The 14,890-nt window shown below is 46.6% G+C and overlaps 1 protein-coding gene across 5 annotated transcripts in view; it reads left to right on the plus strand.

Annotated features, from left to right (window-relative positions):
- CUX2 (cut like homeobox 2) overlaps positions 1 to 14,890 on the plus strand; it is a 265,277-nt gene that overhangs the window by 154,772 nt on the left and 95,615 nt on the right. For 4 of the 5 annotated variants that reach the window (XM_059894660.1, XM_059894661.1, XM_059894663.1 and 1 more), the window contains exons 2-3: positions 3,056 to 3,166; positions 6,791 to 6,838. The exons of the other annotated variant lie outside the window; for it this stretch is intronic. In XM_059894660.1, coding sequence (XP_059750643.1) covers positions 3,056 to 3,166; positions 6,791 to 6,838 — 159 coding nt within the window. The remainder of the gene's footprint in view (positions 1 to 3,055; positions 3,167 to 6,790; positions 6,839 to 14,890) is intronic. 5 annotated transcript variants of the gene reach the window in all.

A 14,890-nucleotide genomic window follows, 5' to 3' on the forward strand; every position in this document is an offset into this window, starting at 1 on the left:
GCGGGGGTGTGAGATTTTTACTTACCTGTGAAATCCAGAACTCTTAGAATCACTGATCTAGTGCGGTGTCCTTTGAGCTCTCAGTTTATCTAAATTAGTATCAGCCAACATTTCTTGAACACTTAGTACTGTGCTTGATGCTTTACACATTCATAACATTTAAAACAAGCTCCCTGAACATCCCCCAGCTAGTGGGGAAGTGGAGCAGAAACCCTGTGAAGAGTAGGGCATTACAATTTTGCCTTTATAATCCACCAAGGAGATAATTCACAGCTGAATTATTAGGACTGTAATTTGTTTCTTAGTCCCTGCTTGAATTAACCTTACAAACATATTAATGTGCTCGTCACATGAGATGATGTATATAAGGAGCTTAGCATGGTGCCTGGTACATATAAGCACCCAATAAATGGTAGTTATGATTAGTTACTATTATTGTTGTTGGTGTTGTTAGTGTACTAACCATAGAAATGTGGCAAGAATTCAGAGTTGAAGGATGAGCATAGATGTAAGGCAAAGGTAAGAAGAACATGGACATCAGTCATGATGTCCATCATATGCTCCTCTAGGGATGAACAGGGAAGACCCCAAGTGCTGGGCTTCTGTGGGGCTGGGGTTGGAAGCCTGCTGATGTTCCCCATCTGGTCTCACCTCTGCTCTGTCTACAGTGTGGATGCAGCAGACAGATTTGTACCCACCAGCAACCTGGGAGGTTAGGGTGGAGGGAGCCAGTGCAGTCGCACGGCATCGTTGTCTGGTTCAGCACATCGGACAGTTGGACTTAACCTGCTCTGAGATTTCCTTTTGGAACTTGAGTTTGATGTTTTAAATAAGGAGTCAAAGTTCAGCCCCCACCAGGTTGCTGGGATGCTGGGAGAGGCAGTATCCCAGAGATAAGAACATTGTGTCAGATATATGATCATTCAAAACCGTGTGATGTTAACCCAAGTCCCAGTTCTGTTTGTCCTGTAGCCATGTAAAAATCACCTCTTTATCTTCAAGATGGACGAGAAAAACTAAGAAAAACTGTGAGCACTCTGCCACAACTCAAATTGACCATGACACTCCAGTTACTTCTCTCCTGCCAAGCGAGGGTCTGTCCACCTGGCTGCACCACATAGTTGGTTTTTGTCTGCCTTTGGTCAGTCCCATTGCTGCTAACACAGATCTCTCCCTAGTCACTCGATATTTTGGTCATGGTCAATTGTGGCTTCTTTATTGGAAACTACAATTATTTTTAAATGATGATAAACCAGAAGTCTCCTTATTTTCTCTGTCACCTTGGTAGACTGTCAGAAATTGTTTCTGTTTCTCTCTCTTCTCTCCCATGACACCTTGTTCCTTACCTGGCTCAAAAATTCAATGGGACGTTTGGACTGGAAGCCCTGCACCTTGGAGTTGGTGTACCCGTTGCTGTGGCATAGAATTGATATCAGCACCTTGGAGAGCACCACATTTCCAAGTCTCTTGCCCCTCTATTTTAGTGGCTACTTTCTTGCCTCGATTTTCCTCCCTTCTAGTCTTAATGATTCTCCAAAGAGGTTAGACATTTCTCCAGAAATAGAAATTCCTTCCCCGATTCTCCCAAAGGCTCCATAGGCAGAGACACTTATCCTGGGTTTGGGGTATGCGCTCCAGCCTTTGATGGGTGCGAGGTTTATGGTGCTACGGTGAACTGCTATTGAGCAGATTTACCGACTCTCAGACATGATATAAGACGATTACCATGCATTTCGTCTCTTAGAGGGAAAAGGATTTGCAGCAGGTTAATAGTACTTTTATTTCATTATCTAATAGTAAAAGTGTTTCATTGTGTGTGCAAGATGAATGCGTATTAGCAATGACAAATGGGGTCTTTCAACACGGTGCCGGGCCTCATCATACATATGTTAGATTAAAGAGTTCACCCTAGAAATACACTCTTGCATCTGCTTGTGTGTTTTTAATAAATCTGATTGCAGAAATTTATTGCATCACCGGATTTAGGAAATTATGGGGCTTGATTGCTGCAGATATAATCGGGTGATATATACAGAAATGCTCCTCTAGTTATCGTCCAGAAAAAAGCCCATCTCGGGATGGTGCAAGAAAGCAGCAGACCACATAAACAGAGCATTTCTTGAATTATGCAAATGAAATCCATGACAACTCATGGTGAATTATTCTCCCCTCGTGAAACCGCCACTGTTAAAGTGAAGAAAGCTGCGAGAGGGGTGATCAAATATACATGTACAACCAGCAGACATTGTGTCATGTGTGAGCTGGAGCGTCCCCCACTTCCATCTCTCACTCTCTTTTTTTCCCTCCTTGGTTCATCCTGTAAAAACCTGGTCTGAAACCTTCATTGCACATAAGCAGGCAAGGCTGCTTCCAATCCTTTTCTTCTGAATCCAGGAGTCTTCAATGAAATATTTCTTCTACTTGAAGTGAACCTTAGATAATTTACTGCAGGATACACAAAAGGTCATCTTGCTTCTTATTGGCACCTTCATTTTTCCAAAATCTACAGAAATTAAAAAGCCATCTATATCTTAAAAGGCGTATTTATGAACCCTTAAGTGTAAGTCATAGTTGGAACAGTTCCCACCTCTGATATATGAAAGCTGTCGACAGCACTTTCTTACACTATAATATGCCCATACAATATGCCGCACTTTACTATTTTGACACCGTTTGGAGATGTTTTCTACAGTTACTGACAAGCTTATGCCATCACTCCCTTGGAAATTTAAGAGGTGGGGCAGAGGCGTAGGGGAGAAATGAAAAAAAACAACTCCACCCAACTTTATGGGAGATTATTGATCTGGCCTGACTTCTGACAAGCAAAAAAAGCTGTCCTGGATTTTTTTCAGTTGCATCCCCAGTTTCGTAAATTATTCATTTGTGCCAGGAGTCAATATCCTATCTTTTCTCAGCTTTTTTGTAAGTTAAGGAAACTTGTTTGGAATGCTGTTTTGTACGATGATTAAAAAGGAAAAGGAGGAAAAAAATCTTTTTCTTTTCTCTCTCCCTCTCTCTCTTTTTTTTTCTTTTTTTTTTTTTTTTATTGTTCCAGAAGGAGCTTAATTCCGTCGCTTCCGAGCTGTCTGCACGGCAGGAGGAGAGTGAACATTCTCATAAACATTTAATTGAACTCCGCCGGGAATTTAAGAAAAATGTACCTGAGGTACAGTATAGTTGCTATTATAGAATTAACTCAGTAGGAATGCAGATTTTTCTCTGTTCAAACTGTATTTTGAAAACTATAGACATAAGTGACTAACAAGAAAAGAAGCTAATTAGCCACGAAGAAAAATTACAACCCTCAACCTTTCCGCGTTTCTCAGTATAGCGGTGCTCACTGGTGCTGTCTAGAGTAAGAGCAGGACGCTTCTCCATGGAAGTCATTGTTTTTGAGGGCTCTATACAACATCCATTTTCCCCTCACATTAATGTCTAAGTCAAATGCTTGGCCTTGACGGCAAAGACAATTTGTCTAGAGTTCCTGATTTTATTTTGCTTTCCCATTGGCGTCCGAGAGGTGATGGCTGTAGACTGTCTCACTCTCTCTGGTCCTTCCCTTGATCTCCATGTCTGAAACTGTCTCCCCTGCCTGCCCATAAACGTGCCTCATTCCCCCGCTTCACCTCCTCCTTTGCAACTCCAGCCACCAGCGTTGTCTTTCTCAGCTGCCATGAGGGTGGTCCAGGTAATGACCAGCCTCTGCAATGTAAGAGTCCCCCAGGGGAAGAGACGAGAATGGACACGTTTCTTTCTTCACAAGGGTGAATGTGTGAATTTTTTTTCCTCCTCTGTCAGGCTCCCTGTTGCTTCTCAAATTTTTTTTTTTTAGTGATGGAAATAAACACAAATAGGAAAAAGAAAACCTTCTGACTCCATATAATGTTGGCAGGGATGTGACACATCAGAGCCATTACCAGAAACAGATACCCTGCCCATTCCCAAAGCCTGCTGTGCTTCTCTGTGGTCAGCAGAGGGTTGAGCTCTCTGTCCCAGGCTGCTCAGGTGGCCTGGATCTTGGAGGAGGGCCAGACAGGGTCTGCCATTCCAGAGGTATCAGACCTGGACATGTTGATTCCACTCTGCCTGTTGGAATCACCTAGGGGTCCTGTTGCCATCTTACTGATGGAGGCCATGGAAAGATGGAGAAGAAGCAAGCCCACCCAGGAATCAGGCCACATAAGTGCAGAGGGGTCAGTCTCTTAGCTGTGAAGTCCTCCTCACACCAGTCATAAATATCTTTGGTTCTTCAAGGCAAGAGTGGGAAGTAGGATCTAGTTAGAACTTGTCCATGGAGCAAGTCTGGGAGGAATCAGGTTTGAGAGCTGAGAGAGAGTACGCTTGTAGAAGGGGCAGGAATCTCAGATCTGAGCGTGTCTCCCATGTTATGGCTTCAGAAAGGCCAAGTTAAGTCCTGGGTTTGACTGGGAGCTAAGAAGGCATAGGGAGATTCTGAGCATCCTTCCCTTCCCTCTTAGAGCAGAGAACAGCTTGGTCTTTAAACCAGTTTTTCTGCCCAGAAGGAGAGAACCAGAAGCTTTGCCTCTGACTCTCCAATCTCTGGGAAGCAGAGATGAAACGGCCACAGATCTTCCCAGCCCACCATTTTGTCCTCCTTCCCCCAGGCCACGTGGGAGCCCCCAGGTGATGAGGGAAATCCAGGCCAGGTTTTAAGCCTCTGAGTTTGGCTTACATAATTTTAATACTGCATAATTATGCAATTATGTAATTAGAAGGAATAAGTTTCCATTCCTATTATAGTCGCGCCTCTGAAAATTCTCATTTTTGGAACTAGCCTCTCCTGATGGGGGAGAGTCATGCCAAGACTTTATTTAAGAACATCATCTGGCTGGTGCCCAGCTCACCTCCTGCTGATGCCTTTGCTCAGTTTCCCCCAGGGGTTAAGCAGACAGGGCAGTGGGCTTCTAGAAATGGCTGGCATTGGCCCAAAATCCCACCCCACCCCCACCATGGGTCTCAGATTTGAATCCCCTAAATTCATTTGAGTGTGGGGTTGTGAACAGAGCCTGTTTCGGGAGTCTGTTGACCTGCATTGAAATCCCAACTGCGCCACTCACTTGCTTTGGGACCTTGAACAAGGCAGCCCCTCTCGGGGCCTCTGTGTCCCTTTCTGTAAATTCAGGGGACTGGAGATGGTTTTTGAGCTCTTTCCAACACGGACATTTCCTGAACCCAGACCAGAGGTTTCCTGTTGATGTGTTTTATTTAGTCTGTAAAGGTCTTTCACATTTTACAGTAAGTTGTCGATGTTAAGCATCTCTGGTTTCACCCCAAAGCTTGGATTTCCGATATCTTTTGAGACTGTTCGGTAGATCTGGCCACGTGGATGCTCCACGCCCAAGTGGCAGTTATGAGAAACAGCTGAGCAGCCGCCGCTCACATTACCAAGATGCTGTGCTCCCCTGAGATTTGCCACGGGACAGCCTGTCTCCCTCCTGTCCACTTCCTCCAGCCTCTGTGGGCATTGGAGTTTACAACCCACAATCTAGGTTTTCTTAAGTTTCGTTTTCTGCGCTCAGCCCTTGCACTCACGGTTCTTTATGATCAAATAAATCCACTAGGTTCACACGCACTCCCTACGTCCCTCCTGAAGATCCCCTGCATACATCAGTATATCAGTGGCTCTGAGAAGCCCTGGGGGCCACAAATCAGTGAGGAAAGCATAGCCAGGACCCAGAAGAAGGATTTTTTTCCAGGGCCAGAAGCAACACAATCCTATTTCATAGTTAAGGGATTTTATTCTTCACCTGAAATATGTATTCTTCAGCTCATCTCTTCCTTTCCTGCTTCTGTCTGCTACCCCCTCCCTCTCCATTCTCTCCAGCTCCCCTCAGCTCCTCCTCCCAAAGGGGTCTCTTGCGGGCCATAGAAGACAGTGGTTAGGGGAGTCACCAGTGGGTCTCAGAGGAAACTGGAGCATTTATGGTTGGGATCTTGGTACCCTTGGTTCTAATCCCTCTTGCACGCTGGAGAGAACTCATGGGAGTCCACCAGGGATGCCCTTGGGGCTGGGAACCTCAAGGTCACTTGAGAAAGGCATGAAATTAGGGTCTGGAAAGAGGAGGCTGCCTTCTGAAGACAGCCCAATGGCATAGAGTTGATCAAACATTTACAGAGCCCTTCCTCTGAGCTGGGTGCCATGGCAGGTGACCCCACCAAGCCCCCAGAAACCCCACCTTCTGGTGAGGAAGGAGCGACCGTGCAGAGTGGTGTTGCTAAAATGCCAAATGCAGTCTTTGCTGGAGGGGCAGCTGGGTGGGGAAGCAGAAATGGCACCCTAGGGAGACATCTCCCGAGCAACCTAAAAGACAGAGGTTTTCATGTAGGAGCTTTGGTGACATGGCCCTGGGTGTGGAGCCTTTCCAGCCCCTGCTCCAAAAAATGTCCCATGATGGACCACCAGTCCAGCAAGGTACTTTGCATAAAAGAGCATTCCATGATCAAATCCATTTGGGAAATGCTACTTCCTCTCTCCCTCTTCCAGATTCCCATTGTGCATTATATAAAAGGCTCCAAAATGTCCTGCAGGGAAGAAACTTGATGTTGTGCTTGATGTGTCCTAGTCGGATCGGGCTTGGCACCTTGGTGTATGTTTGTGTCTGTCTGTAGGTGTATATATGGGGAACCCTTATGAAATCTCATGGAGTGCAGGTCCCACGGGATACACTTGGGAAATACTGATTTGGGGGACAACAATGAGCTGCAAACAGGGGCCATGGGGGTATCCCACTTGGCACCATGGTGAACTCTTCGCTGATCTCTTTTACAGGAAATCAGAGAGATGGTGGCTCCTGTATTAAAAAGCTTCCAAGCTGAGGTAAGACCCAAGGCCTGTGACATGTCACAAAAATACTTCCCAGTTCCCTCTCCTCTCCCACCTGGAGTTGCCAGAGGATGCCAGCAGCAGAGAAACTTCTCTACCCCCATTGCAAACTGCCCCATGCCCTCCTGATCAGCCATGATATCATGATAAGAATGGGTTCTCTGTTCTATTTGATGGGATTTCTGCCTGCTCTGAAATCCTCTCTACCACCCATCCTCTGAGGATATAAAGTCTACACTTTTCACATCCTTTCCTGCCAACCCATCGGGCCCTAGTTCCTTTGGCAGCAGCTGAGCTGTCCTCAGCCAGTTGTTTCTCTTGCCTTCCTGGATCCCGGGGATGGAGCTGAACCTCTCCTGTTTCTCCTCTTTGCTTGACTTTGTGACCAGGATTCTGAGAATGTCCACTTGTCTGGCTGGTGCAGGAGGTAGGCTAGGAAAAGAATGGAATTACACTGAGTCAGGCGAGTGGAAGGGAGGGCTATTTCTCCAATGTTCTGTCTTCAGGGGGCTCTTCTCCGTCTTCCCCTGTATTCAGGCAGGACCCTGGAAGGATAGGCCCTTCTCAGAGCTCGCCAGTGGAGATGCATTTTAAGTCTGTCGTCTGCCAAGTGCCACATTACTTTAAATCTGTCTCTTCGGAACTGCATAAGCGCATAAGGCAATATTAAAGTAAACAATAACTGGATTTACACAAATGTCGCTGATTTCCATATTTTTCATCCTTTCATTTTATTACTGAGTTGACTGATGTGCTTATTTATTTATAGGGCCATCCGGTATTGATTCATTTGGTTGTAAGTTGCCTGAGCTGGAAGGGGTAGAAAAAAACCAGAAAGAAGACCAATAATGTTGGGAATGTGTTGTCATGGCTTTATGTTTTTAAAAAAAGGCCCCCATCTGCCAGCCCATGGTCCCCTGAGAAATACTCAGCACACAAGCCCTCTCAGGCAGCTGATCCCTCCGTCCAGCCCAAAGACAGGCAGTGAGTGTCTTGTGTAGAGCGTCACTGTCTCAGCCATCCCCTTGCTTGGACTGGTGTGGCAGAGCTTCTCTTAGCTACTTAGACCCTCAGTTTCTCTATATGTTAAAGTGGAATAAAGGCACTGCAGATCTTTTCATGTTGTTTTGAGGATTAACTGAATTGTAATGAAAGGAAAGAGTTTAATGTAATTCCCGGTACATGGAGAGCTGCTAGGGAGTGAAGAGCACAGACTCTGGAGTCAACCTGGATTTGAATCCTGCCTCTGCCAGTTACTAGCTGTTTGACCTTAGGCAAGTTACTTGACCTCTCTGTGCCTTTGTGTCATACTCTATAAAATTGGATAATAATTATACCTACTTCATAGGGCTGTGACTGAGGAAGAACAAAGTCAATACTCATGGAGTGCTTAGGACATTACCTTGCATATTAGAAGTCTTATTATTTTATTATTCCTATTATCAGTCACCTTCAACACAGGTTTATTTGGCCTCCACTATGCCTGGGTTGGAATCTGCCTCTTTCCTAACTAGGTGTTCAAGGCTTTTTATCCAAAAGAAGGGGGTTTTCTATCCCTATAGGAAGCAGGCATGACTTATGCCATCTTTCCAGTAGGAGAAAGAGTTAAACATTAGATTTCGGCAGTGATCCAGGGAAGACCCAAGTGCAGCATGGTGGAAAGCACATGTGAATCAGACTCATATGGGCCTGGCTTATACTAGCTGTGTGACCTGGGAGAAGTTCCTCCACCTCTCTGAGCTGCAGCTTTCCTCCTCTCGTAAGTGAGGCTAACAATAAGGATTCTAAGAACTAAGCAGGGTGGAGGCAGTTGACATGGTGTCTGGCACACAGTTGGTGCTCAGTAAGTGCAGGAGGAGAGAGAGAGTCTTAATGGGGCCAAAATAGGCAAAGCTGAATTTTCATTTCCAAACCCATGTGGCATGTTGAATACACACCATTTTAATAGCTGGGGATCTTCAAGGAACTTCGTTAATTTTTTTAAGAGGGTTTTCCATCGTCCCTTTAATGTACCAAAAAGACTACATTTGTCTGGAGTTTTATTCCCGAAACCCCTGTTTTCTTCATGATCTATTGACTAATCCATTGCAGCCGCCATGTCCCTCCCAGCGCCTCAGGGGAGAAACGCCGACAAAGAAAGGTGTTAATAAAAAGCATCTCCTTCGTCCAGAACAAACTGCACACACATAGGCCGTTTATAATCCAAATTTGATTTTCATTTTAATTTTTTTAATGAGGGTTCATCCTTTATGCCGCTTCCCTCTCGCCATCCACCAGGCTCTGGGCTCAGAGCTGAGGATTCCCAAGTGGGCATTAATCACCTCCCAGGAATATTCCCTGAGGCAAACACCTTCCAGAGTCATACAAACTAACCCATAAAACGCCAAGGCTGAATATCGTGCCCGTCATTCCTTCTTCCCCAGTGTGGGCCTCTTGTTGAAATATAACATGTTCAAGTTCATTCCTTAATTTCACTCCACCAGCCCTGGTGAATACAGCATACGAGCATCCTTTTATCTTTTCATACTGTGTATGTGTGAGGGTCTTTTTTTCTTTTTCTTTCTTTCTTTCTTTCTTTTTTCTTTTTTTTCATGCTGGTGGGAGGGGGGCGGAGAGGAAGTGAATTTGCCCTGCTGTGAATCAAGGAAGCTTTTCCTCTCCGCCTTGATTGCTTAAAGGACAGTCTTGATTCCCCCTGCTCAGGGAAACAAAGACAGCCAGAGAAGGTGGCTTAATGGAGACAGCTTGAAATGGCCAAAGTTTGAATATCCTTGCGCGCAGAGAAAAGAGCAAGACGAAAGCCCCGCTAATTACAAAATTTGCTTTATGAAAGATAATTCAAAGCAATAATTTAGCAAACATAATCAAGTCGCACAGATGGGGTTGTTGATGGATGGATTGCAACATGCAATTAGCAGTTCTTGCAGTTACATATCATTAACCCTCCGAGCACAAAAATTATTTTCTCATTATTAGTTGAAAAGGTAAAATTAAGCTGACTAGACAGTAAAGGAACAAACTACAATTAATTACCTTCATTTATTACAATCATTATTTTAAACTTATTTTTACTTGGAGAGAGAGACGAAAACATCTAAATTAAAAGTTTTCTTATGATAAATCAGAGGTGAAACTTTTCTAAGGAGTGTATGCCAGTGGCCCAGCCAGAAGATGGCAAGGCCACTGCTGGGAAATTGTTTTTCCCTGCTTCCTTCCTCTTCCACCTTGAAGGGAATATGGCCTGCATGATGGAAAACCCTTTCTGTTGAGTTGAAACAGACACATTCATCTGGGCCTGATTGAAACAGAGCAGTTTGGGAACCAAGGAGGCTGAAGTGTCCTCTGACCCCCAGGGGAGGCGGGAGAGTGTGGAGGTCAGACATCCAGGGTCTGTGTCCCACCCTAACACTGCTTATGTGACTTTGGCAAGTGACTTCATGTCTCTGAGCCACTGTTTCCTCATCTGTAAATAGGGGCAGCTCATCAGATTGCAAGAGGTTCAGTGGGATCCTCTGTTGAGTGGCCAGCGAGTTACTTGTTCTCATTGTGGTGGGTGTGTTTGGTTCGGGCCTGAGAATGTTCTCTCCCTGTCCTCTTAGGATCAGAGGGGAGCTCGTGTAGCGTGACCACCTTTTAGGAGCTTAGAGACGGGATTAAGATGCCATTTACCAGGAGATAGATCAGATCATCGGTTGAGTCCATGAAGTCATTTATTCACTCAACAAACATTTACTGAGTACCCAGAACCTGAAGTCATCATCGGCTTCCCCCACCATCTGTCCCAGCCCTAGACACTGAGGACTCCCTGCTTCTCCCTCACAGGCAGTCGTGGGTGGGGAAGGGGGTTCTAACCCAGGACAAGATCCCCGGGGGTTTATAGTCTCCATTCCTGAAGCTGAGCTGCGTGAGAAGGGCATGGGGGGCATCCTCACAGCTCAGATCACCTGAGACGGGCTCGGCCCTCCCTGCCCTGAGCCCCCGCCCAGCTCTGCATGCCGTGTCCTAATTTGGTCCCTGTGCTCCTCTCCTGTTCCGCATCTGCCCGCAGGACTCTTGCCCTTCCCTTTGAGCTGAAGTTTAATTACAGGATCTTTTTTTTTTCTTTTTGCCTTTTAACATTGTTTGCTCTTTCAGCTGTCTTTGATGTCATAATTCTCTTACTCCCCAGATGACCCTTTCTCTGTCATTTCCAGCACTGGCATGACCATCTCTTTGTAAGTGGGACCCCCTTGGGGCCACAACAGACGTTAGACACGTGCAGCCCTGACCAGCCTACAAGGCCAGGGAGAAATGGCCTCGCTGACCAGCGGGACCCACCAGGAAAGATAAGCAGTGGGAACAAGCATGGGCTTGGGGCCAGATTGGCATGAGCTTGCATCTTAGCCTATCCACTTCCCAGCTGTGTGATCCTGGGCAAGTCACTTAACCTCTCTGGGCCTCAGCTTCCTTGGCTTTTAAATGGAGATAATAATAGTACCCACCTCATAAGGTCGATGACAGAGTTAAATGAGTTGATACTTGAAAAGCCCCAAGAACAAAACCTAGCACATAGTGAGTGCTCTTTGAAGATTAGTCAGCACTCCTAGCTGATGAGCTGAAACTTGCCTCATCACATTTATTCCTCCCACGAGCCCAGTGAGGAAACCTCTGCTCTCACCCATTCTCAGGTGAGGTAAGTGAGGCTTAGCACCCAGCACATGGTGGTGGGTGGTAACTCAGGCTGGGATACCAGCCAGCAAAATTTATTGAGCATTTAGCAATGCCTGTCACACATCACCACCTCTCAGCAGCATGGCAAGGGAGGCACCACTGGTATTGTCCCCTCTTACAGGTGAGAAGTTGGGTTTCAGAGAGGTTAAGCTGCTTGCCTAAGCTCACACAGCTCTTCACCAGCAGAGCAGAGGGTGAAAGATGCAGATCTCAGCTTCGAGGGCTGAACAGAGCTCCTCAAGGAGCCTGGGGGGTACAGAAGGAGCTGAGAATATAGATTCTAGATTGAGGGCCTGAATTGGACACTTGCAGGTGGTTATGGTTGGGAAGGACCTCTGTTCAGCCAGATCTGTGCCTTTTGTTTTTGCTGAGCTATCCAGGCAGAATCCACCAGGGAAGCCCAGCCCCTGCGCAGAGCTGGGATTCAAACCCAGGTCTGCATACCCAGCCCAGGACTTGGCATATAGCAAGAGCTCAGTAAACAGGGTGTCACTTGCAAGATGCAGTAAGAAAGACTTCTGTCCACCCTTACTGTTCCCTGCTCGCACACCTGCACATACACTCCCCACAGCCGCCTCTGATGACATAATAACTTGGTGATGCAGGTCTCCTTGGCTCCCATAACCCAGTCTGGCTCCTCTGGCTTTGCCCTGCCCAGCTAGGGGTAAAACCCGAACATCCTTCTGAATTTAATATTAAGAACCCACCAAAGCATCACTGAACCTGTCACGCCATATTACAACCAAATTAAGAACCAGCAGCAGTCCTCTTTCATTTGGTATCATATACCTTATAAAGTAAATTATTAATGCTTTTTCCCCCCAGTTAAGCAGTTATTTGCAGTTGTTCCGGGTATTTCTCATTAGAAATAACATCATCTAAAGAACGATATTGATTGATTTTTTTAATCTTGGAATCATGGACGTGAACCACATATTTATATGACATTCCCTTTAACTAGAGTTCTCATGCTTTATTTTTATATTATTGATCTTTTTGACACGAATTGCTTTTTGGCCTTGTGCGAGTGTTGTAAGCTTTCTCCCTGCAGAGGAATGGGCCGGGTTGAGCTGGGAAGAGTGATCGCTCCAGCAGCATGGCGGTAACATTCCCACACATTTAACAACAATTAGTCTGTGCTGATGCCATAGTAGGCTTTCGTGTATGAAAATTTACAAGCCTTTTAATGGACTGCATTATGGAAGGCCGTGCGGGGCCAGTCGGTGGGGAGATGAGGCCGCCGGGCGCGCATCCATCTCACGGCACTGAGTGTCTCTCAGCACTCGTGTCTGCCTGGGGGTAGTGGCGATCAAAGCAGACGCTACTGCAACAGCCAGCACGACGCCGGCGTGGGACGAGTGGCCATTCGTGCAGTCACTCATGCATCCATTCAGTAGATGTTTCTTGAGCACCTGCTGTGTGCCAGGCATGGTACTAGGTGCTGGGGCTAAGTGGTGAACATTATTGACTTGTGCTCAAGAAAAGGTTGAGCACCACTGTGTGCCAAGAGCCATGCTAAGCACTGAGGGTAACAGGGTGAACACAGATTATTCATCCGGCTCCCGTGATGTGAAGTAGAAATGACATGAGCCTAGATCCCCACAGACCTGGGTTCCAATCCCAGCTCCGTCCTTTGCCAGCGTTCTCGGTGAAACTTGGTTTCCCTGGCTGTAAACTGGGAATGGTAACAGTCCCCACCACGCAGGGAGGCTAGGAGGTTCACACAGGTAAAGAGCTCAATGCGACATAAACCTCCCAGAAATGGGATCGTTGCATCATGATTTAGTGTTGTTGCCCTTTGCCCTCCATCCAGCAACCCTAGAATACACATGCACACTCCTGCTTCCCTTCCAGTTCCACTGAGACCTTCACGCTCAGCAGCATTTATTTGGCACCTGCTGTATACCAGGGTGAGTACCAGGCTCCAGGGATGTGGCAGTGAGCAGCCCCAGATACCGTTGCTGCCTCATGGCACTCACAGCCTTAATGAGAGAGACACCTGGACACATACCCCTCAGTGCCAATGAAAGTCACGGTTATGATTGAGTTTCACGTGGCCGGGATGTGGGGTGGGAGAGATTCAACCAGCCCACCCGTTCCCTCATTCAGAAACTGTTTCTTGTGCAGACCCTGTGTGGGGCCCTGGGGATACAACAGGGAACAAGACAGACAGGGCCCCTGTCGCAGGGGCGCCCAGAACACAGTGAGAGACATGCCTATTTGCATCATGCATGTAAATTATTTGAAGGACAATATAGTGCAGTGGTCAGGAGCACATCCCTACTCTGCTGCTTACTAATTGTGTGACCTGGGACAAATTATGTTTCTCTCTCTATGCCTTGATTTCTTCATCCGTAAAATGGGACTCCTAATATCCCCTACTTCATAGTGTGAGAGTGAGGAGCAAATGAGGTAATAGATGTAAAGGCTTAAACCAATGCCTGATGTAAAGAAAGCTGAGATCAGAGTCAGAGGCTATGATTATCTTGATTATCACAATGATTATGGTTTTGAAATCATCCCACACTGCATTAACTAATTATGGATATGCTAAATGCTGCTGAGGCAAAATGCAGTTGCACCCAGGAAGACCCCAGTCTTATCTTCCTTTGTCCTAGCTCTGAGGCAGAGGGCTGGACTGCTTGACCCACTGGGGTTGTTGCCCAGGGAGAAGGGGGGCCCTGAAGTGCCATCCCCAAGTTTAGGAGAAAGAACCTTCCTGGTCATGGCATCCTCTATGAGGCGGACCCCTCAAGAGGCCCTCAGGCATCCAGTATCACAGTCATACCCTCCCTGTTTCCTGAGTGCCAGGAATAAGACCCAGAGAGGGTGAGAAACTCACCTGGGGTCACACAGCCAGGAGACGGAAGGGCCCTATGTTGCTTCAGATCCATGTAATCCCCTTACCCAGAGTGGCTCCAATCAAGCAGCTGGTGAAGGAAGACAAAGGCAGTGGATTTGGGGTCTCGGAAAACCAGGTCCAAGCCCTACCACCACTCCCTAGCTGTGTTACCTTAGGCAGGTCGCTTTACCTCCAGCCTCAGTCTCCTGTTCTATAAAACGGGTTGTTGTAACACCCACCTTGTTTATCCCTGGGGATGGGCATGGAAAGCCCACATGGTCACCCAGCTGAAAGGAAGCATCCTTTCTCTAACCCTTTGTTATTCAGAGAATGGTCCATGGGCCAGCAGCATCCACATCACCTGGAATCTGGGTAGAAATGCAGTCTCATTGGCCCCCCACCCCACCTCCCAGATCTCCTGAATCAGAATTGCAGTTTAATAAGGTCCCCTGGTAAGTCAACTATACTTCAATTAAAAAAAAAATCCCCCAGTA

The sequence above is a fragment of the Balaenoptera ricei genome, chromosome 14, assembly GCF_028023285.1.
Source record: "Balaenoptera ricei isolate mBalRic1 chromosome 14, mBalRic1.hap2, whole genome shotgun sequence".
Classification (NCBI taxonomy): Eukaryota; Metazoa; Chordata; class Mammalia; order Artiodactyla; family Balaenopteridae; genus Balaenoptera; species Balaenoptera ricei.